Below are 24,213 nucleotides of genomic sequence, written 5' to 3' on the forward strand. Positions count from 1 at the left end.
TCAAAGTCTTCCACATGCATGACTCACAAGTCACCGAGTCAGCAACAGTCACACATTTTCACGACTTGAGTCCAAGTCATGGACTCGAGTTCCCAACCCTGACTAGCAGGCATTACCACTGGAAGGGGAGTTTTTGGAAGTTCCCACCAGGGGGAAACCTGCTTTCAAAACTGAACAATGAGGGAGAAAAAAAACTTCCATGTGGCAAGGTAAGTGCTGCTGGTATATACGCAGACACAGGAAGTCTGTCAAAGAATGACTGACACCCCAAAGGAGGGACTAGCACAGCTTATGTCAAAAAGAAATTCTAGATTGCAGTGAACGAGTGGTTGCAACTCCTATGTGTGTTGACCCTCATGGATGTGACTCACAGATGTATTTTGGCATGTCTGGGGTGGGCCTTTATTACTAATCTTTTCAACTGTTTAATAATAAATAAAGTTATTTCAAACTAAGTAGGCAGTAGACAGATATTTAGTCTCTCTCTCTCTCTTTGCTAATGCATTCTCTAGTATAGTATAGTGCATTCTGCTAGTGTACCTTCTATTTGCTAAGCATTCTCTGATCCAGCTAATGGTATAGCAATTATGCATCCAGAGCTGTGTGTATCACTTGACTCTTTTCTACCTTTCTTTGAAATCAACTATAAAATTAAAGTGATCTAAAATGACATGTGAATGTGGTTACAAAATGTTGTCTGGGTGTCCTTTTCAAAAACAAAATGAAAGAAAAGAGAAATACCGGCAATAGTGGTATTTCCGAAGATTTCCATACTGAAAGTTTAATGTCTAAGGGCCCAATCCTATGGTCTGCACCGCACCTCCGCGGCGCGGACCACAGTCGCAAACGTGCCATAAGGCACGTTTGCGGGGCTTACCGCCAGGCTCCCACTGGAGGTGGCTCAGCTCCGGCTGGCGCTGAGTCACTGCCCGGCGGGTGCCCATGTTCCACAGCTTGGCGGTGCCTGTGACCACCCGGCTGCAGAACAGCAAACTGGGGTGTTCCGGGGAGGGGGGAGGCCAGCGTGATGCGGGGAGGGGGCGGGGAGGCTGGCATGACGTGGGGAGGGGGGCGTGCCAGAGGTGTGCCTGGGGGCGGGCGGGAGGAGGATCCGCAGAGCTCCGCTCCGCAGGATCCTAGGCGCTCGTGGAGGCTGCGTGCCTTACACGAGCACCTTTACTTTACTTTACTAAAGAGAGTAGCCCCATTGCGGGGCTGCCTCCCTTACCCGGGGGAAGGGGACATACGTCCCCTACTCCCGAGGTGCCTCCCGCAGTAGCTGGATGCAAGTGGGGGTGCCTCGGGCAGCTCAGGATTGGGCTGCCTGTTAGGATTGGGCTGTAAATGTGTCATAATGGTGATCTATACAATCAGTGTGGAAACAATCACTTCTAATGTGAAAAATCTCATGAGTCATCACCTACCATGACGGCTCTCTCTGAATTGGACTATTCAACAGAAAAATGCTGCCATGGTATATATTGAGTGGAATAACTGCAGTTATTTTTCCCTCACTACCAAAAACTTACATGAATGCAGAATAATCAAAATAACTACTGCTTCTGAGAGCTGAGGTGTATATGGGGACACATTTTCACAAGTAAACAAGAAGCAAGCAGAGGTATATAATAAAGAAAATCAACACTTAGAAGACACAGGCCTATCATTAGGATTCAGAAATTCATCTAGAACCCCTTTCCAAGGTCATCCTACAAGTGTCCTGAAAAGGTAGCCCGTTTTAACTAAACTCTGCTGCAACATAGCCTGAACTTCTATTATTAGGCTTCAAAGTTTCTAGACATATGAAATACTAAGAAGTCCACGGACAGAAATGCAACAATAAATACAAGTGAAGTTAAGAGAGGAAGAAATGGTTAGACTGGGATATTATAAAGACAAACTTTTTCAAACAAAGCCATTAACATCTGCTTACTATGTATTTAAAAAGCTCATTTTTGGTATATATGTAGACAAAACATGCATGGCATTAAAAATCTCTTTGTCTCCTTGGTCTGTCTGCATTCAATGACCATTGTGATAACTGCTTGGAAAAGAAGAGGTTCTCCACCAATGATAGATACTGTCTGCCCTTCTTTAAAAACAGTGACACCAAAGACACCTAATCACCAAAACAGCAGCGGCCTGAAAGAAGTATGAAAACACTTTCTCCAAGCTGTAGCTGAATATACCCTAAAGGTGAGGGGATAAAGGCAGCACTTGTAGGAGAGCCCCCTCAGATTACTTAAGAGATCGAGCCAGAATGTATGGGAGAAATCAGTCCCTCAAATAACCTGGACCAAAACCAAGAAGGGCTTTAAAGGTCAATACCAGCACCTTGAATTGGGCCTGGAAACAAATGGGCAACCAGTGTATTCGCTGAGGCAGTGGTCCAACAGAATCAAACCACCTAACTCCAGTAACCATTCAGGCTGCTGCATTCTGCACTAACAGCAGCTTCCAAACTGTCTTCAAGGACAACCCCATGTAGAGTGTGCTACAGCAATCCAGATCACTGTGTTCAGGTCTGATTGACTCAAGTACAACCACAGCTGGTGCAGCAGCTGAAGCTGGGCAAATGCACCCCTGGCCTCAACATGTCAAAATTGCCAACATTTTGTTTATATCTTTCAAAAAAAATGTTATGCTTCAAAAAACAAAGCTGACATTATTGTCAAACATATAGACACAATAGTATTTTGGAAGATAAGAGATATTAACATGCAATACATACTTATCTCCCACAATTCCCAAGTTGATTGTTGGGTACCCATGTTCTTGAATTGTTGCTAAAAGAGTTGAACGATTACTGTCTCTAATCTTTCCCGGCAAAAGGTCATCTTCAGGATTCAGTAGCTATAAAGCCAGAGAACAAAATGTTTGAAAATTCATCTTCACAGTAAATGGAATATAGAAATATCAGTTTTGTACAGACAGGCTGACGTATCCTTGGATCAAGTAACCACAGTTTCACTTATCCACAGATATCCAGATCCAGGGGAGACCCCCCCCCACTCCCTCCAGCCTGCATACTAGAGGGCTGCTTCCTGTTACACTCTCTGTAGTGTGTAGGCTTACTGCCTGTACGTTTGGTTCTTCGGTTAAGGAAAAATGTTAACCCATGCAATGAGTACTACTACTGTAAACAAAGTAACTCGTAATGGGCACAGGGGCATTACTATATTATCTATATTACTAAATTATCAATATAGTGTTCCCTTGTATCTGCGGCAGTGGCGTCACTAGGGTTTGTGTCACCCAGTGCGGGAGGCCAGTGTGTTACCCCCATGCAGTGGGCAGGGCAAAACTCCAGGTGGTGGGCGTGGTGATCTACCATCACCCCGCCCCCACTGGTTTTTTGGCTGTACCTTTTGATAAAATAAAGATATTTCAATGCAGTTTGTTTCATTGCATTCTGCATGAAATTACACATTGATTGATATATAACATGATGGTAATATTTTTACAAACTGTGATTTTAGTGATTTTTGCCCCTAGTAGTGTCATCTCCCCCCAGGGTGTCAACTTGCTAACACCTTATTGGAGCAGTTCTCAAACTTTTATCACTGGGACCCACTTTTTAGAATGACAATCTGTCCAGGACCCATCATAAAGCAAATTAAAATAAATAATTATAAATTAAAGTAAAATAAATAAATAAGGGAAAGCCAGCCCTGTTCCACCAAATGAATTTTCTCTGTAACCTGCCTGCAATAACACCCCCTCAAAGAATCAGTAAGATTTTCACCCCTACCCAGTACCCAGTTCAATTTAAGTTCTTATATTTCAAGCATATCACTATCAGGACCCACCTGGCTTTACAAGTCTTACAGCCCAATCCTATGCCTGTCTACTCAGAAGTAAGTCCCATTATAGTCAGTGGGGCTTATTCTGAGGAAAGTGTGGATAGAATTGTAGCCTAAAACAGAAAAAATTTCACTTTACCCTGTCAAGCCTCTGTTTCATTCTTTTTATGAGAGGGGAGCTGCCTTCTGGAGCATCTGTTGAGCTCCAGTTGCATCAAATCAGGACCATTCTGGTGGCCTCACATTTCCCTTTGCCTGACCTGTCCAGGAGCCAAGGTACATTTGCTCATTCACGAGTAAACGCAACCATGTGGCTTAGTTCTGCTTTCCATAGGGTTCAATACATTTGCCAGCTTGGAGGGAGGGTCCTCCTTCTTGGGTGTTTTCTTAGGGGCTACATTCATTGGATCAGGATCATTCTGGTGTTGTTGGATTCCTCTCAGCCTGCCCTTTCCGATGTACTAAGGCGAGTTCACCTACTCACGAGTAAATGCATGATATGGCTTGGTTTCACTTTCCATTGGGCTCCATGCATTTTTTGTTTTCTGGTTTTTTGCCAATATCTTTTGATAGAAAGATAGATGCATTGGGCTCCATGCATTTTTTGTTTTCCGGTTTTTTGCCAATATCTTTTGATAGAAAAAGATAGATCTTTTGCCAATATCTTTTGGTTTTTTGCCAATATCTTTTGATAGAAAGGAGATAATTCACTCGCGTTTTTTGCATTGTATTCTGCTGGAGATTCCGCATCCAATGGTATATAACATGATGGGGTTACGCCTAACCACTGTGATTTTAGTGCATCACCCTCCTAGTGCACGTCACCCCCCCTTGTGCGTCATCTGGTGCGGCCCGCACCCCCCGCACCTCCCTAGCAACGCCACTGATCTGCAGTTTCATTATCTGTGGGAGTCCCCGAAACGGAGCCCCTGCAGATACAGGGGCTGTACACCTGTACAGGCTAAACAGTCAGTTTTGTCTTAATGTTATCCAGTAACTCAGGTTGTATTATGGTTGTATTATGTTGCCTCTGACAAGTCTTTCATCGTGGGTCAGTGCTAGAATGATTGTAACCTGAATGGAACTTGTGTGCCTTTGTCCAAAGGCAATGCTAGAAAACTATTAAGCAAGTCAGATTTAAAAAGAAATTTTTTTTCCTTTGTACGTACTGTTTCCCCCCCCCCTTTTTGTGGAAGCCACGTGGAAATTGTCTGAAGTTGCTGCACTTGCATAATTGAATTATTGAAGCAAGCAGGGCACAGCAGAACCATTAAGACATCCTGCCAAGGAGAAAAACAAGGCCATTTAAGCCAACTGCTACATAGTCAATATTTTATTTCTGCTTGTTTCCTTTAACTCAAAATGTGCAGGAGACATACATCTAAACACATACTTGGTGCTAGATGTTTGAGTGGAGAGCAAACAAACAGATCAGTAACGTATCTACTTACAGGACTGATGGCAAGAAGCCACAGTTTTAGAGGCCAGGAAAACCAAACTTAGTACCCACCTCCCCATTAACTACTCCATGGAATTCAGTACTCCAAATCTGAATGAAGACCTGTTTATTCATTAAACATAAATGGAATTTTCACACCTCCAAAATTCAGATGAAGCTTTCCAGCTCCAAATCTTGCTGAAACAGCTTATTGTGCCTTGTTACCATAGTCACCTCCCTGGGCTTCTTGGGAAAAACAACTTTTATAAGCCGAAAAAGTTTTACACATCCACCTCAACAAACTCTTGGCTAGAACCATGCAGGGGGTAAGGATAGGATTGGACCATAAGTCTATATTCTGAATTTATTTTCCAAATCTATTTTAAAACTTGTTTATTATTGCAAGCCACACCACAGTCAAGCCTCTCTACCTCAACATGAGCTCCTGCTTTCTTTAAGAATTTCCCTAACCCTCTCTTGCTTGGCTTAGAGCCTTTATTCAGGAGGCAAGCTGGTAAAACAAACATGTTAATCTTCATAGAATGCTCATGTTTCTATACTTTTGAGTCTTTGCTTTCTCGCTCCCTCCTCATCCAAAACCTAAGGCAATATTTGATCTCTCTCTCTCTCTGTTTCCGGGTAGATGGGACTCGTCAGCCTGGGAAGGCAGCTCATCTAAGAGAAGAAAACTGACCTCAAACCTCCACTGCCTTGTGGCTATATCCAGTTGTGGAAAAGGCTTCAGGAGTCAACATCGAGGCAAAATCTGGAGCCGGAGTCCCTGAGGCAGTTCGCGGCTGTACACAGTCACGCTCTGGCAACTCCTGCGACGCCACTGGAACCAACCCTATTGGCTTCTGCCTTTCCATTGGACCATTCCAGCGACGTGGAGAGGGGGGATTTGCTGCATGGGTAACAACCTATCCTCCATACCTTCTTTACCCAGGCTTCGCGCACTGGAAAGGACATTCCAACTTCGCCATATGGCGTCGGCACAACACGGGAAGCAGCAGTTTACCGGTTATAAGTCTTCGCTCGACTGGCGTAGAGCGTGACGCCAGGGGCTGCTTCCGATGGTGGGAGAGATCATTGCATCTCATTGGGCAGCTACCGCCCGCCTTAAGCTGGGCAGTCCCCAGCCAGTAAGGTGTTGCCTCGCCACGGTCTGTTAACCTCACGGGGGGCGTGGGGTTTAGGGTGAAAACCGACAAGCGGATCGACAACTCTGCACCATGCACCATAAAACAGAAAACTCCTGCCCTAAAGCTGGGCACCTGGAACGTAAGGACAATGACACCTGGCTTCTCTGATGACCTGCAAGAAATAGACGACACATGCAAAACAGCTGTCATCGACATGGAGCTGGGCAGACTGCAGATGGACATCGTCGAGGCTGCCAGATTCCGGATCTGTCAAGGAGAGAAATTTCTCATTTTTCTGGCAGGGAAAACCACCAAACGAAACCAGGGAACATGGTGTTGGCTTTGCGGTCAGAAATATCCGGCTGGAATCCATCATCCCACCTACTGTGGGAAGTGAAAGAATTTTGTCCCTGCAGCTCTAGTCATCAGCAGGACCTGTCACTCTCATCAGTGCTTATGCACCAACTCTGTTGTCTCCAGCAGGAGCCAAAGACAAATTCTACGATGACCTGGCCACCACTATCAAAAAGATCCCCGTAAAAGAGCCATTGTTCATCCTCGGCGATTTCAGTGCTAGAGTTGGTGCTGATAACAGTTCGTGGCCCACTTGCTTAGGTCAGTTCGGCACTGGGAAGATGAACGAAAATGGCCAACGCCTGCTAGAGTTTTGCTGTCATCACGGTCTCTGTGTCAGCAACACGTTCTTCAACACAAAGCCCCAACAGAGTCTCTTGGAGACACCCAAGATCAAAACACTGGCACCAGCTCGACCTGATTCTCACCAGACGCTCCAGCCTTCCCAACATCAAGATCACACGCAGTTATCAGGGTGCTGCCTGCGATACTGACCACTCCCTGGTGCGCAGCAGAGTGAAACTGCAAACAAAGCGACTGTATCACACGAAAAAGGAAGGAAGACCTCGCATTGATACCAGCAAGACCCGGGATCAGAGAAAAGTGGAGGAATTTGCATGAGCGCTTGAGGAATCTCTTCCAGGCCCGGCCGACGCAAATGCATCCAACAATGGGATCATTTCAAGAATGCCGTTTACAACACTGCTTTGTCCATATTTGGCAAGAAGACCAACAAGGCGGCAGACTGGTTTGAAGCCCACTCTGAGGAGTTGACACCAGTCACTGAGGAAAAGAGGAGAGCTCAAGCAGCATACAAGGCCTGTCCCAGTGAACGCAACCTGCAGGTCCTCCAAGCTGTTCGCAGCAAAGTGCAGCAGACTGCCAGGAGATGTGCTAACGTCTACTGGCTCCAGCTCTGTTCCGAGATACAGATAGCAGCTGACATGAGCAACATCAAGGGGATGTATGTTGGTATCAAGCAGGCCCTAGGTCCAACGGAGAAGAAAATTGCCTCTCTGAAGTCTGCCGCAGGCAAGGTCATCCAGGATCGAGTGCAGCAGATGGAACGCTGGGTGCAGCACTACTCTGAGCTATATTCCAGAGAAAATGTAGTCACCAAAGAAGCGCTGAACAACACTGAGTGCCTGCCTGTGTTGGAGGAGCTTGACAGTGAACCAACCCTAGAAGAACTTCACGTGATCCTGGACTCCCTTGCTTTTGGCAAGGCACCTGGAAAAGACAGCATCCCTGCTGAAGTCCTAAAGTGCTGCAAAGAGATCATCGTCACTGAGCTGCATGAAATCCTCTGTCTCTGCTGGAGAGAAGGTGGAGTACCTCAAGACATGATGGATGCAAACATCATCACGCTGTACAAGAACAAAGGCGATAGGGGTGACTGCAACAACTACCACGGCATCTCTCTCCGTAGCGTTGCAGGAAAGCTGTTTGCCCAAGTTGCACTAAAGAGGCTCCAGGTACTTGCAGAGAGCTTTTATCCAGAATCGCAGTGTGGATTCTGAGCCAGCAGGTCCACCACTGATATAGTATTCTCCCTTAGACAACTGCAGGAGAAATGCAGGGAACAACGACAGCCACTCTTTATAGCCTTCATAGATCTCACAAAGACTTTCGACCTGGTCAGCAGGGACGGCCTCTTCAAGATTCTCCCCAAGATCGGATGTCCACCCAGGCTCCTCAGCATCATCAGATCTTTCCTCAAGTTCATGAAGGGCACTGTTGTCTTTGATGGCTCCACATCAGACCCCTTTGGCATCTGAAGCGGAGTGAAGCAGGGCTGTGTTCTTGCACCAACCTTGTTTGGGATTTTCTTCGCTGTCCTGCTGAAGCATGCCTTTGGAACTGCAACAGAAGGCATCTATCTCCGGACCAGATCAGACAGAAAGCTCTTCAACCTCTCCATACTGAGAGCCAAGTCCAAAGTCCAGCTGAAATGTCTGCGTGACTTCCTCTTTGCCGACGATGCAGCTGTCACTACCCACTCTGCCAAAGATCTCCAGCAGCTCATGGATCGTTTTAGCAAGGCCTGCCAAGATTTTGGACTGACGATCAGCCTTAAGAAAACACAGGTCATGGTTCAGGATGTGGACTCACCTCCCTGCATTACAATCTCTGTGCATGAACTGGAAGTTGTCCATGACTTTGTGTACCTTGGCTCAACGATCTCCGACATTCTTTCTCTCGATACCGAGCTAAACAAACGCATCGGTAAAGCAGCTACAACATTTTCCAGACTCACAAAGAGAGTCTGGTCCAAGAAGAAGCTGACGGAACATACCAAGATCCAGGTCTACAGAGCATGCATCCTGAGTACACTTCTGTACTGCAGCGAGTCATGGACTCTTCGCTCACAACAGGAGAGGAAACTGAACGCTTTCCACATGTGCTGCCTCCGACGCATTCTCGGCATCACCTGGCAGGACAAAGTTCCAAACAACACAGTCCTGGAACGAGCTGGAATCCCTAGCATGTATGCACTGCTGAAACAGAGACGCCTGCGTTGGCTCGGTCATGTTGTGAGAATGGATGATGGCTGGATCCCAAAGGATCTCCTCTATGGAGAACTCGTGCAAGGAAGACGCCCTACAGATAGACCACAGCTGCGATACAAGGACATCTGCAAGAGGGATCTGAAGGCTTTAGGAATGGACCTCAACAGGTGGGAAACCCTGGTCTCTGAGCGGCCTGCTTGGAGACAGACTGTGCAGCATGGCCTTTCCCAGTTTGAAGAGACACTTGGCCAACAGACTGAGGCAAAGAAGGAAGGCCCATAGCCAGGGAGACAGACCAGGGACAGACTGCACTCGCTCCCAGTGTGGAAGGGATTGTCACTTCCAAATCGGCTTTTTCAGCCACACTAGACGCTGTTCCAGAACCACCATTCAGAGCGTGATACCATAGTCTTTCGAGACTGAAGGTTGCCAACTAGTCTCTCTGTTTCATAAACAGTGCTGGATATGCTTGCAACATTTTATATTATCATTATCAACATTATCATTTATACAATCACCTGAATAGTTTTTGTCTACTTGACTGCATTTTTAAAGAATGCATCTTCCTTCAAATGTTGGCATAAAAATTACAAAACAAAAATAGCATAGAAGTATCGTTACCATTGGAAATAACCTATAGAAAGATGGTGGAAAGTGAATACAGATATGCATTGTTTAACGATGGGGTTCCGTTCACCAAACCCCACTGTGAAGTGATGTTGCTGTTATGTGATCTTACCTTTGTGTGATGTTGTGTTGCTTCTGAAGGCTTCTGTGGGTCATTCTGAGGCCTGTGGGGGCCTGGTGCAACCTGGAGGAGGCCTCTGGGGACTCTTAAGGGCAATACCAACACCATCCACCCAAAGGTAAGGAGTTTCAACTACTGCTGTGCTACTGTATAGTAAATGAACGACGGACCATCGTAAATGCTGTCCATCATTGGTACAACTACCATGCTTGCAGAAGACTTGGAAGTTATTAGCAGATATTTCTTTACCTCATTCCCCGTGGACATCACTGCAACGACCGGAAACTTGTTAACTTCAACTTCTGTTACTCCAACAGTTGCTAAGAGACCTATTTCTGATGGACCCATGTGGGTTCCTTTGGCCAACACACATTCACCTCTTTTAATGTCATGTCCTATAGGTCTGAAAAGGCATGCACACACAAACACAAAATAAAAATAATACAAACAAAATAGATTGAAAATAGTTGACCAGTCTCCAATAATAAACAATCTCTGATAAAATTTCAAAAGCTATTTTGACTAGACCAGTTATCTTAAATGCACAGGTTACAATGTGGCCTATGGTGAGACACAGCAACCCTGCTGCTACTGTTTTGTTTATGAAAGAACAAGGACTTGGAATGGTCCTCATGCTGGGGCAAGATGCCCAGAAAAAGGAATGGATTTCTGGAGGAAAAATCCATTATGGGTTACAAGCCATGATGTAAGAACATAAGAACATAAGAACAGCCCCACTGGATCAGGCCATAGGCCCATCTAGTCCAGCTTCCTGTATCTCACAGCGGCCCACCAAATGCCCCAGGGAGCACACCAGATAACAAGAGACCTCATCCTGGTGCCCTCCCTTGCATCTGGCATTCTGACAGCCCATTTCTAAAATCAGGAGGTTGCACATACACATCATGGCTTGTAACCCGTAATGGATTTTTTCCTCCAGAAACTTGTCCAATCCCCTTTTAAAGGCATCCAGACCAGATGCCATCACCACATCCTGTGGCAAGGAGTTCCACACGCTAGATAAAGAAATATTTTCTTTTGTCTGTCCTAACTCTCCCAACACTCCATTTTAGTGGCTGTCCCCTGGTTCTGGTGTTATGTGAGAGTGTAAAGAGCATCTCTCTATCCACTCTGTTCATCCCCTGCATAATTTTGTATGTCTCAATCATGTCTCCCCTCAGGCACCTCTTTTCTAGGCTGAAGAGGCCCAAATGCCATAGCCTTTCCTCATAAGGAAGGTGCCCCAGCCTAGTAATCATCTTAGTCGCTCTCTTTTGCACCTTTTCCATTTCCACTATGTCTTTTTTGAGATGCGGTGACCAGAACTGGACACAGTACTCCAGGTGCGGCCTTACCATCAATTTGTACAACAGCATTATAATATTAGCTGTTTTGTTCTCAATACCTTTTCTAATGATCCCAAGCATAGAATTGGCCTTCTTCACTGCCGCCGCACATTGGGTTGACATGTTCATCGACCTGTCCACCACTACCCCAAGATCTCTCTCCTGATCTGTCACAGACAGCTCAGAATCCATTAGCCTATATGTGAAGTTTAGATTTTTTGCCCCAATGTGCATGACCTTACACTTACTGACACTGAAGCGCATCTGCCATTTTGCTGCCCATTCTGCCAGTCTGGAGAGATCCTTCTGGAGCTCCTCACAATCACTTCTGGTCTTCACCACTCGGAAAAGTTTGGTGTCGTCTGCAAACTTTGCCACCTCACTGCTCAACCCTGTCTCCAGGTCATTTATGAAGAGGTTGAAAAGCACCGGTCCCAGGACAGTTCCTTGGGGCACACCGCTTTTCACTTCTCCTTCAACAGACAGCATCTAAGCTTCCCGGAAGCTTCTGCTTTATTTGCTGCATTGACCCATGAATAAGTTGACACAGGTTTTCAGCCTCAATTTTTGGGCATAAATTTTTCAACTTATAGGCAAGTATGTACAGTAGATGCAGTATGCAGCAGGCAGAAAACAGTCAAAAACCATTTTTGCCTTATGAACCAGTCTTATTGCGTATCAAAAACCTTGAGAACTTCTTTTCCTATATTACTTAACAGAAAGCATTTATAATTCACATATACTGTAAGGATAGATGAGAGTTGTAATTTAAAAGTATTATATTTCCTCTCAGGAATTTTTGGCATCTGTTTTTCAGAATGTCTTCATGCTTAATTCCTTGGTAATAGCCTGAATAAATATATGTGCATATGTAATGTGTAAAGTGTAGCTATGCTCAAATTAGTTATGTACTTTCAGTTCTGCATTTGTGACACAACTACTCTGAATTGCGTAAAGATGGTCTGTGCTGACTCTTATTATGGCCATACAGCTTGGTGCCAGGAGATTTATATGTACTTGGAATAACTGTACATGTTTTTGTTTGCTTGTTTTTAAGATGTACAGCTATTTCTTAGATTTGTAAACTAGCTTTTTTCTGTGCATTCCATCTTGTCACTGCTTAGGTTCTCTCCCACATACTCCACCCTTTTGCTGGGCTCCACATCAGATCTTGGGTTGCAACTTAACATTGAAGGTGCCTCAGCTCTTGACCCACTGAAGACTGCTGTACTAGACCAATATTAAACTGACTGTTACTTTATTTTTAAAAGCAGTATGCAATTATGAAGTCAAGTAATTCACTGACCTAATATCTTGGCCTGGTCGAGCCTGCACCAGAATGCGCACCTCAAGTTCTTCAGTGCCCTGTATTTAGAGAAACAAGGTAGTATTGTGTTAATAGATCTGAAGCTAAACTGCTACTATTTCTCATCAGCCTGCGCTGTCTATGGATGCATGAATTTATGTTATGGCATGACAGATTTAAGATTATATGGTCCAAACATAACCTTGAGTTTTAAAAATCTGTTCAAGGGAATATTAAAATCTTGATGTTACAATAAGTCTACCATAATGGAGAAAAAATGATCCATTGCCTAATGTATCCTCTGCATTTGTGTGTGTGAGAAACTCAAAAGAGTAATGAAAGTATCTATTTCAAGCCTCAGTCCTATTGGGGCCTTGAGCTGCTGAAAGCACCCAGAGAGGAAAGCATGACCAGATATTGTGAGACTCTGTGTGACTCTGTGATGTTCCTGTCTGGCACTGGCATGCTGATTCTCACAAGATACCACACAACTGAGAATGGTTGTGGAGAAGGAATGGTAACTGGGTGGAAGGATTTAAAGGGGGAGCCAGAATGAGGCAGGGAGAGGACAGGCAGAGACAGAGATGAGAGGATGAGGAAAGACAGAAGCAGGGAGACGGGGCGAGATGAAAGGGAGAAGATAAGGCGAACTAGAAAAGAAAGCGCAAAAGGAAATGGAAGCTAGAAAATGAGAAGAGGCAGGACAGAGATAAGATAGGCAAGCAGAGAAAAAGATGAGAGAAAGGAGAGAAGATGAGACCAAGGCAGGGAGAAGAGATTACCAAGAAGAGAAGGGAAGGAGATGACAGGAAAGTGGGGCAGTCAAGAAGACCAAAAGGCAAGCCAGTGGGAGCAAGGGGAAGATGGAGTAAACTGAATGACAAACATCAGAGATGGCAGAAGGGGCAGAAATGTGGAAGGACAGAAGAAGGCAATAGCAGCAGGAGAACATGGAGGAAAGGGAGTAAGAGTCAACAGGTTCCTGCGGAGTTCAATTTGACAAAAGAAGGATCTATATGGGGGAAGCTGGCTGAGACTGAAATCGACTGAACCAACTCTAACAGAAATACACAAGAGCCAAGAGTGAAAGTGTGAATCTTGCCAGTTGTGTTTATTGAATTGAAGCCATCACCATATGTGGGCATTTCACACGGGAACCTATGTGATGGAGACCCTTGGGAAGAGACTGAAGGGACTGGGTTTGTCACAAGGCTCCAGATTTCTTTACCGATATTCGCTCTGTCTCCCCCCAGCTATCTCAATTATCCACTCATCAAAACCATTCAAGACAAAATCTAAATAAATTATATGTTCACATTTATGCAAAAAAAGTAACACAAACTGTAATGCTGTATAAACTTTCTTTGTTTCAAATTTGTACTTCCTAATTATGTATAGTCATGCTTCTAGAATTTCAGGTATAGAGCAATTCCCTGAAGCCATGATACCATAAACAGTAGTAACAGGAAAAGTTTAGTTACAACTCACATCATCTGATTCCCTGATAAGTTCTGTGTCTTCAACTTGCACCACAGCGTCAGCACCACAGGGTATTGGAGCACCAGTTGTAACACGCATTACCTGACCAGGCATCACAGTCTGAGTTGGCTGAAAATATCAGGAAATATCAATTCATTTCTAAAACGAACAAGAAACCCTGAGATCCCACACAGAAATAACTTAGAATAATAAATAAAAATCAGACAGACATCTTAATTTCTTACCAAATTCTCATTCACACACTGGACAAAGAATACAGAATCAACAGCAAGACAGCAGGATCATACTTTCCCAGTTCAGCCTCTACTTTGGTCTGTCTCAGTAATACACACTGGACACCCACAGAATCCAACACACACAACATCTCAAATACAGTTCCATATTTGACAAAATTAGAGGGTGACAAAGTGATTACGTGTTATCAGGTCTAACATGCGTAGTATTCAACTCAGAGCATAGTCCAAACTTGCAGATCCACTGGTGCATTGGTTGTTGCACTGGTGTCACAAACAGGTTGTGAAGCATGTTGTGACACCCAGAGAGTAAGCAGAGGTAGTGGGGAGGCCTGTGCTGCCCTGCCAATGCTGCATTTAGGACATCAGCCACTGGCGAAGGTAAGAGATGTGCTGGGCAGTGGAGGGGTGGTGGGAGGGTGGAACAGAAGTGGGGAGGGGCATATTAGGGTGGGAGAGGGCGGAACGAGGGGCGGAATCAGAGGAGCAGGCTTCCACCCTATCCCATCCTCCCTCCTGGGTCAGAATGTCCTACATGGGGATGCTCAAACTTGCACCAGCTAAATAGCTGGCACAGATCCAAGTAGCCCCATTGGGCAGGCTGGGGTGCTACTTGGGGCAAGAAGGAAAATACCCCTTTACCCCAAAGAGATCTCCAGCCTGCTCCTAAGCTTCAATGGATACAGTGAAGGCCATGCAACCCCACTGCACCAGCACAACCTAGAATTAAGCTGTCCGTTATATGTTATGCCCAAAACAGCAAGGAAGTCAGAGTTGGAGATATGTCTATCTGCTGCTGCCCTATTATGTACTGATTCTACACGTTTTGCCAAATGTGTAAACAAATCTTACTGACTTTCACATGGGGTGCTTGCTTATGTAACAAAATATTAACTTCTAAAATCAAAACTTTATCCAGGACATTCCTGACTGAAAAAATTACTTCAAGAATAATGGAGGAAGCAAAATTCAATAGAGCCGCAAATTTATTTTTTTTAATCAACACTATCAGTTGCTACTTTATTATCTTATTCAATTTAACCTTATTACAAACTAGTCCGTTTTTATGCTTTCATAATAGCCCACAACATTTATATAAACATGAAACAGGAATTTTTAGGTGAACGAGCTTCTGCATTTTAATTTATCTGAAGACTAAAAAGAATTTGCTGGACTCTATGAAGGCCTGTTACCCAGGCAGCTGCTGAAATCTCTATAACTTATTAATTTCTTCTGATGTTTACTTTTGTAAACAATTTAGAGCACATGCATCGTTCTTGCCTAAGGGTCTGCAACCATTAAATGTTTTTTGGATTTGGTCATGTTAATTGAACCATTTATAAATACAAGCAGTGAGAAGAAAGTATTCATGCATATTACCTGCATACTGAAAGAAAAGCAATATTTAGGATTTTATGAATACTTAACCAACTACTTAAGGGTCATTCCATGTCAAGTGGTCTAGTTTTTGAAAAGCGCCCCATGTGACCATCACAGATTTTAATGAAATTTTGTGTGTAGAGTTCCACATGTCTCAGACGAACTTTGGTAAAGTTTTAGGTTCGCCGGTGGAATACTTTTGGAGAAATAGCCATTTGTTTGACTCCATACTGCGACCATGTTCAGTACAATTATGAGATTTTGACAAATCTGAGATATAATATATCACTTGTTATTTTTTCAAAACAAATGAAACTTAGCTACCTTATACAACTTTCTGCGCTCTATTTAATGAAACTAATAACAATTTTTGTTGAGCGTGTCCAAAGCGGTTAAAATTGCAGCAAAATTGGCTGAAAAAAATCAGTGCTCCAAACAAATCCAAAGTTTAGTGTTGAATAACTCCAGTAATAATTAAGTAATAATTGTGAAATTTAGTGCATAATATCCCAATATAGCCTTGTTTTCTAATATGTAATTTCAGCCTCCTAGCACTTTCCATTAGTTTATAAATTAAGTGTAAAGTTGATTATTTTTGTAAAAAGGCCAAAAATAGGGTATTTTCAACCTGCTTTTACATAAAAGTACCTTCTAGAAATACTTTTAAACTAATCTCATTCGAAAGAGCATGTTTCAAACCCCCCAGAAAAATGGGTTTGATTTTCTAACGCGGGCAAACAGTCCCTAAAAAATAGGGACAAAGTTGGGAGACACTGCCATAGCAACAGCCTATTTTTCAGGTCATGCTGATTTTTTTAAACAATTTTTTCTCTACATCGTTATAACTATTCCATTGCATTGGTAAGTGGCAATACCAGCCACGGGTGGGTTTCTTCATTCAGGTTCCCAAGCCTGTAATTTGGTTTCTTTCTCAAGGCTCCAAAGCCTTGTGTGGCTTGTGTTTCTTTGTCAAGGCTCCAAAGCCACTTTCTTCAACACAGTTTCTGGAAATTGATATATACAGGCAACATAACAACCGGGAAACAGTTCAGATAATCTCAAACACAGATTGGAGGTACAAATTGGTACAAACTTTCAAAAAGTTTCAAGAAGAAAGATGGCAAGAAAGCAGCAAAATAGCCGGTACTAGAGAGCATCACCAATTTGTACCAGTCGACTCAAACTCAGTTTGTGTCAGCAAAATTTCAAATGACACAATAAATTTTGTCACCAAAATTTCTGATAATTTCATTCTGTGTTTGAGATTCTGAACTGTTTCCCAGTTGTTATGTTGCCTGTATTTATGATAAAAAATGGAGAATTGGCAATGTTGTTGAAGTCTCAGCTGAACAAAATGCAATGATAAAATTTATGCATCCTCAAAATCCTGCTCATTCATTTTATTGGCCAGAAAGGCAAGACGTTTGTTGGGTTCCAGAACAACGCCTCATTTGCATGCTCCCTGCTCCTTCAGTTACCTTATGGCCGACAATATCAATTTCTAAAAACTGTGTTGAAGAAAGTGGCTCATAAATGCAACAGAATGTAAAAAGAAAGATCGTTAGCGGTTAAAATTGAACTGTAGACTTTAGCTTGGGAACCATATAAGATACCCAATTTAGGTTTTGGAACCTAGGATAAACAGCCCAATCGTTGGCTTGGGAACCAGATAGATACCCACACAAGGCTTTGGAGCCTTGACAAAGAAACCAAATTACAGGCTTGGGAACCTGGATGAAGAAACCCACCTGTGGCTGGTATTGCACGGCTATCGGGCGTGACTCCTACAGCAATGGGGTTGCCAGTTCAAGTTCTTGAACCGGTAGTGACAATGTCATCATGGACCAGTGACTGTCAACCTTTCCCATCTCACGGCGCACTGACAAGGCACTGAAATGGTCAAGGCACACCACCAGAATTGCATGTTGAAATATAGGCTGTTGCTATGACAATGTCTCCCAACTTTGTCCCTATTTTTTAGGGACTGTTCGCCCGCGTTAGAAAATCAAACCCATTTTTCTGGGGGGTTTGAAACATGCTCTTTCTAATGAGATCAGTTTAAAAGCATTTCTAGAAGGTACTTTTATGTAAAAGCAGGTTGAAAATACCTTATTTTTGGCCTTTTTACAAAAATCATCAACTTTACACTTAATTTCCCACACCTGTGCTGGAAAGCAGCAGCAGCTCTGAAGGCCCCATTGCTCTTTCCCTTTAGGTGAGCCTACAAGGGGCCTCTGGCTTGCCAGAGGCGCGAGCTGTGGCGCGAGCGCCAAAGGGCTCTTTGCCTAGTGGATCGAGACTCAGGAGCCTGGAAGATTCATTGCTGTGGACTGCGACCTCAGACCGCTTAATGCTCCAGATCAGCAGTGACAGCTCGACATTCTTTCCCCTTGGGTAGTGAGGCATCGGTGACGGGATGTTAGAAGACACTGGGTTAGCATTAAGTTTGAGAGTGGAACTGCAAGCTGTCCAGTGCTGAGTAGAGCAGCAGTAATATCTCCCCTCCTCCTATGTGACCATCTGCTGGGGATAACATCTTAGGCGACAGTAAGAGACTCTATAGCAGCCTGATTGAAGAACCACGGTGGGCGCAGCTAGCATTCTATTACTTGCATCCAGTGTTGCCCTGTTCTTGGCCTGATCTGCACCTTTCAGGGAATGTTATGGGTTGGTGCCCCTTCCTCCCTTGTCTTACATTCAAGTCCTGATGCAGGAGTAAGAGATGAGAAGCAATGATGCAGGAGTAAGAGAAGAGTAGGGCTGCCCCTGTGAGAGAGGGGAGCTGGAAGGTGGGTGAGATTGCACCTTTGTGAGAGAGGGGTGGGGAATGATTTGGTGCACTGCTATCAGGACTGGACTGAACAAGGCAGATGGTTTTGGGAGTGGGTTGTTGGACGTTGCAGACTAGGGCCTTTCCTCACTTCCCCCTCCAAATCTCTGGTTTTTAACTGTGGGTGTGGACTTTTCTAGTATTAAATTTTTAATCTGAGCAGGTGCATTGTTATAGTGGCTTTTAGGGTGGGCCTTGTTAGAGTTGCAACCCTTTGTCTGGTAAAGAGTTGTATGGAACCTTGGATGAGCAGGCACACAAAACAGCATACACCAGCAGAGTTTTTTGAATGCAGTGGTTATATTTCAGAGCAAGGGTTATCACAGGTAGAGTAATCAGTAAAACAGTCCTAGTCAGCATGATGAGCAGTCAGTCCATAAACAACAAATCCAAATCAGTTTTCCAAGATACACAGTCAAAGTTCATTCCATGGTCAGTAACAACATGTATATACTCACATCCAGCCTCCCAAGTTACTGGCAGCAGTTCAGGAGTCTCCTACTACACTCCTACTGCTGCTCTGGAAGCTCAACAGACCAAACATTAAGTAGTTGGAGTGGCCAATCAGTGTAGGCTAAGCCACACCCAGGGTGAGGCAGTCACAGGTGTTTGCTGATCCTGCTGACTCCAGCAATCTGCACCTGTTCCTGAACCACCTTGTTGGCTGTGTTTCTGCCTTATCCAGAACATAGACCTGACATCCTCCTCCTTAGTTCAGGACAGTTTATCCAGCTCAGACCCTTAGCCCCAGCATCATGCAGTTTTCTTGATGCTTAATTGTGGATTGCACTTTTGTTAGTGCGTCCGCCACATTTTGGCTGGACTCGCAGTAGGTTAGGGAGATAAGACCATCGGAAACACATTGCTTTACGGTATGGAAGCGCACATCAGTGTGTTTCGATCTCCCCCTTACGCCAGGTGTCGTAGCCATATGTATGGCTGCCTGATTGTCTTCCATTACGTTAATGGGTTTTGGCACTTGTATGCCAAGATCCATTAGCAGTTGGTTGTGCCATATAAGCTCGGTGCACATTAGACTCAGTGCAGCAAATTCCGATTCACATGTTGACAAAGACACATGTCTTTGTTTCACAGTTTTCCACCCGATTAAGGCTCCAGCTAGAAACAGTGCCATTCCCGAGGTAGATTGCCTGGTTTCAGTGTCTGCGGCAAAGCTTGCATCTACGTATGCGGTGAGTCTCAAATCGCCCTTAGGTTCTAGGTACAAGGACATGTCTATTGTCTGTTTCAGGTACCTTAATATATGCTTCGCTGCTAGCCAATGTCTCTGTGTGGGTTGGTTTGATGCTCTGGCTAACAAATTGCATGCCATAGCCTTGCAGGTAAATTATGTGTTTATCTTCTGAGGGGAGCTATGGGGAGGGGAATAGTGCCACCATCAACAGAGTGACGGGCCATGGAAGATATGGTGGTGGGGCGAGGGCTGGCCATTCCAGGGTAAGGAGGGTCCATCATAGACAGATCGTCCCTCTTTCCAGCCTTCCCTCCAGCTCTCTGACGACTGGGGGCGTTGGCAGTAGTGCCCTGGGTCTGAAACTGCTGCTCTTAAATGCCAGATCAATCAACAATAAAACCTGTTTCATCCAGGATTTAATCCTGGGTGAGGGTGCTGATCTGGCTTGTATTATGGAGACCGGGTTGGATGAAGCGGGAGGAGTGAACCTTTCCCAGCTTTGTCCTCCAGGTTCCCAGGTAGTGCAGCAGCCACGACTGCAGGGACAGGGAGGGGGGGGGTTGCAATAGTCTATCGGGAGTCCCTCTCCCTTGCCAGGAGCCCTGTCCGGCAATTCACTGGGTTTGAGTGTCTATATGTCTCGCTGGAAGGGCGGGACAGAATTGGAATTCTGTTGGTGTACCGTCCGCCTTGCTGCCCAACAGTCTCCCTGTCTGAGCTGACTGGGTTGATCTCGGACGTTGCACTGAAGGCACCCCGCCTATTGGTGTTGGGGGACTTCAATGTGCACGCCGAGGCCCCAGAGGTAGGCGCAGCTCAGGATTTCATGGCCGCCATGGCAACCATGGGTCTGTCACAAAAGATCTCTACCCCAACCCTTGAGGCTGGACACATGCTAGACCTGGTGTTTTTGTCTGGGCAAAGGGATGGTGATCTGGATGTGGAGGAGATCAACATCACTCCATTGTCATGGACAGATCATTTCCTGGTAAGGTTTAGACTTGTTGCGGCCTCCTGTTTCCACAGAGGCGGAGGACCTTATTGTATGGTTGCCCCCGTAGATGATGGATCCGAAAGATTTCCTGAAGGCTCTGGGGGATTTTCCTGCTGCTAAGACCAGTGACTCATCTGAGGCTCTGGTTGATCTCTGGGACACAGAGATGGCCAGGGCTGTGGATGAGATTGCTCCTGAACAGCGCCTCCCAGCCAGCAGAGTCAAAGTGGCTCCTTGATTTACCGAGGAGCTTCAAATGACGAAGCAGCAGGGTAGGCCTCTTGAGCGACGGTGGAGGAAGATTCATGACAGATCCAACCGGACACAGGCTAAGGCCCACTACAGGGCCTGCTCTGTGGCGATAGTGGCAGCGAAGCGCTTTTTCTTCTCTGCCACTATCGCGTTCGCGCATAGCCGGCCAGCAGAACTGTTCCATGTGGTGCGGGGTCTCCTCCATCAGACCCCATCAGTGGATCAGGAGGACCACATGGAGGTCCGCTGTAACACCTTTGCCAGGCACTTTGTGGATAAAATTGCTCTGATTTGCCACGACTTGGACTCCATGTTGACAATGTGAGGATGTGGACAGGATCCTTTGGGTAGTTGCTGGGGGTCGGCAGTTTGACTCTGTCACGCCGCTATTCCGGCGGCTGCACTGGCTGCCCATTCATTTCTGGGCTGAATTCAAGGTGCTGGTTATGACCTTTAAAGCCCTAAACGGCTTAGGACCAGTGTATTTGAGAGACCGCCTTCTTCCGTATAATCCGTCCATTCTCTAAGGTCATCAGAAGGGGCCCTGTTGGTTGTGCCGTCATTGAGAGTGGTGAAGGGAATGCCGGCCAGAAACAGGGCCTTTTCGGTGGTGGCACCTGCACTATGGAATTCCCTCCCCTTTGAATTGAGAGCAGTTTCCTCATTATTAACGTTCCGGCGGTGCCTGAAGACTTTTTTATTCAGGAAAGCCTTCGAGGCACTATAAGGGCTGTTTTTATAAATTTATAAATTATGTCTTTTACTGGTTGCTTTTAATCTGTTGCTATGTATTTTATCTTGTTTTAAAGTGTTTTGTATTTTTAATGTTTATCTGTTGCCTTGCATTTTAACTTGATTGTTAGCCACCTTGGGTGCCCTTCGGGGAGAAAGGCAGAATACAAATCTAATAAATAAATAAATAAAATTTGTAAACTAACGGAAAGAGCTAGGAGGTTGAAATTACACATTTGAAAACAAATGTGTATATTTGTTATATTGGGATATTATGCACTAAATTTCACAATTATTACTTAATTATTGCTGGAGTTATTCAATACTAAACTTTGGATTTTTTTGGAGCACTGATTTTTTCGGCCAACTTTGCTGCAATTTTAACCACTTTGGACATGCTCAACAAAAACTGTGAGTTCCCAAAAAGTGACCCAGTCGGGACCCACTGGTTGGTCACGATCTGATTTTTGGTGGGTCACAAAAGGGTGTTGGAAAGATCAGGAAACTAATTATCTCAAGCCCTCAGGTTATTCAAAAATCAGATGCTGTAGCTGCTAATTACCCTGCAAAGAGCTCAGCTACTGCAGTTTGCAATCATGTGTAAATATAGGGAGAAATGTTTGAGGGTCTTTTTTCTGGTTATTATTATTAGTTATAAATAAATAAATATTTCTTTCTAGATCTCCTTTTCAAAAAATCTGGTAAACCTAGGCGGGTCCTGTTAGAGTGTCATTTTAAAAAGTGGGTCCCAGAGCTAAAACGTTTGGGAACCATTGAACTAAACAACTAATGAAAAGTTTTAAGATCTCTGTCTTCTCTGTAATATATCTCAAGAGTTATGACAATTCCCAACTCCATGTTAGAGCATTTGACAAGATTTACAAACCAAGCCAGGAGTACCAGTGGAATTATCACAAATCATGGATATATTCTTTTTTTAAAAAGTGACATATCACATGGAAAGTTCTTGACAAATGAAGAATGATACCTGACGTAAATAAAACAAAAAATGTATAAATTACACTCACTTGCTCACCAGCTTGGGATTCCCCAATAATAAAACGATCCCCAGGCCCATCAGCAGCTGTAAGATAATATAGCAACAAGATGATTAAATTATATATAAGTCAGACATTAATAGGAGTATTACTATTATAATACTTTACATAATAATTGCCTGTTAAACACACATAAAACAATGGGGTATGGGTTTTTTTTTTTTGCAAAACAATTTGGTTTGAGTATTTTTATAAAGTACACATAATTATACAATGTAATGTAGTACGTCAGCATATTATTCAGATACACCATTTATTTTGATTCATGTTAACATGTCTTGGGGGGAAATCTTGCTGCTTTCTCCAATCAACTTTTAAGATTTCTTAGAATAAATATTCCTTAAAAGACTTGGATTTGGGCACTATGGCATGCATCCGAAGAACTGAGTGTAAGGAAGCTTGCAGAATTCAAATTCCTTGCCCCACTGCAGCCACCCTGAGCCCACTGAAAAGCCTCTTTTGAGTGTTAAGGACTTTTTGGGAGTGGGTGGGATGAAGTGCAGGGGGATGCATGGGGAATTTCTAAAAATTGGGCTATACCTCTTCCGTAACCAGGGGGAAGGAAAATTGCCTTTTGGTTCTTTTGATACAAACTGATGAACAGAATAGATCTAAATAGAACATGGAGAGTTTATCATGTTCCACAGATGATGAGAGAATGGTACAGATAAATTTCCCTTTTACCCATCATATTTACATCATGACCTTTTCAAAGTGTGTCTGAGATGGTGGACAATGTTCTACTTTTGCTTTTAAGGAAAAAGAAAGTCCTATGACTGATCAAACATTACATAAAAACAACAACAACAAAAAACTAGTATCCAGCTCTCAAGGAAACAAGTCTGCCTACCTCTTAGGTGTGTTGTGCATCTCTTATTCTCTGATCTCTGGGAACATAGATAAGGTTTAATCTTTTAAGGTTCATCTACTCTTCTGCTCATTCCTCACCTACCACCATCACAGGTTATTTTGTAACTAGTTAGGATATATCTGATGGAGAGTTATTGCATCAATGGGATTAATTAACAGCAGAAGTTTAATTCTGATCTTATATTCACACTAGGCAATATATGTTACACAACAGAGCTGGATTCAGGTGCATGAGGCCAAATGCTAAATCATACTCTGAAACTCCATATTTCTGTGTATTACCCTCATTGCCTGGATCAACATAGTTACACAAAACGAGGCGCCTTCACTTGTCTTAATAAGTCCACACCTGAAGCCTTTCTTCCTCACATAAGCCATATTGCAGAGGTAAATGTGAGAAGCACCTGCATGCACTCTTGCATTTGTGTGAGATTTGCTGTCAGCATTGCACTCCACAGGACCCAAAAGTTAAACTCATGTAAGTTTAAAAAGAAGAAATGGTATTTGATAGAAGGTTTTTTT

The 24,213-nt window shown here is 44.0% G+C and overlaps 1 protein-coding gene across 7 annotated transcripts in view; it reads right to left on the reverse strand.

The window, feature by feature from the left end:
* GPHN (gephyrin) overlaps positions 1 to 24,213 on the reverse strand; it is a 464,667-nt gene that overhangs the window by 44,349 nt on the left and 396,105 nt on the right. For all 7 annotated transcript variants that reach the window (XM_066612401.1, XM_066612402.1, XM_066612400.1 and 4 more), the window contains 5 exons: positions 22,792 to 22,847; positions 14,136 to 14,255; positions 12,648 to 12,706; positions 10,245 to 10,398; positions 2,732 to 2,853 (listed from right to left, as the gene is read on the reverse strand). In XM_066612401.1, the coding sequence (XP_066468498.1) occupies positions 2,732 to 2,853; positions 10,245 to 10,398; positions 12,648 to 12,706; positions 14,136 to 14,255; positions 22,792 to 22,847 (511 nt within the window). The remainder of the gene's footprint in view (positions 1 to 2,731; positions 2,854 to 10,244; positions 10,399 to 12,647; positions 12,707 to 14,135; positions 14,256 to 22,791; positions 22,848 to 24,213) is intronic.

The sequence above is a fragment of the Tiliqua scincoides genome, chromosome 1 (genome assembly GCF_035046505.1).
Source record: "Tiliqua scincoides isolate rTilSci1 chromosome 1, rTilSci1.hap2, whole genome shotgun sequence".
NCBI classification, from domain to species: domain Eukaryota; kingdom Metazoa; phylum Chordata; class Lepidosauria; order Squamata; family Scincidae; genus Tiliqua; species Tiliqua scincoides.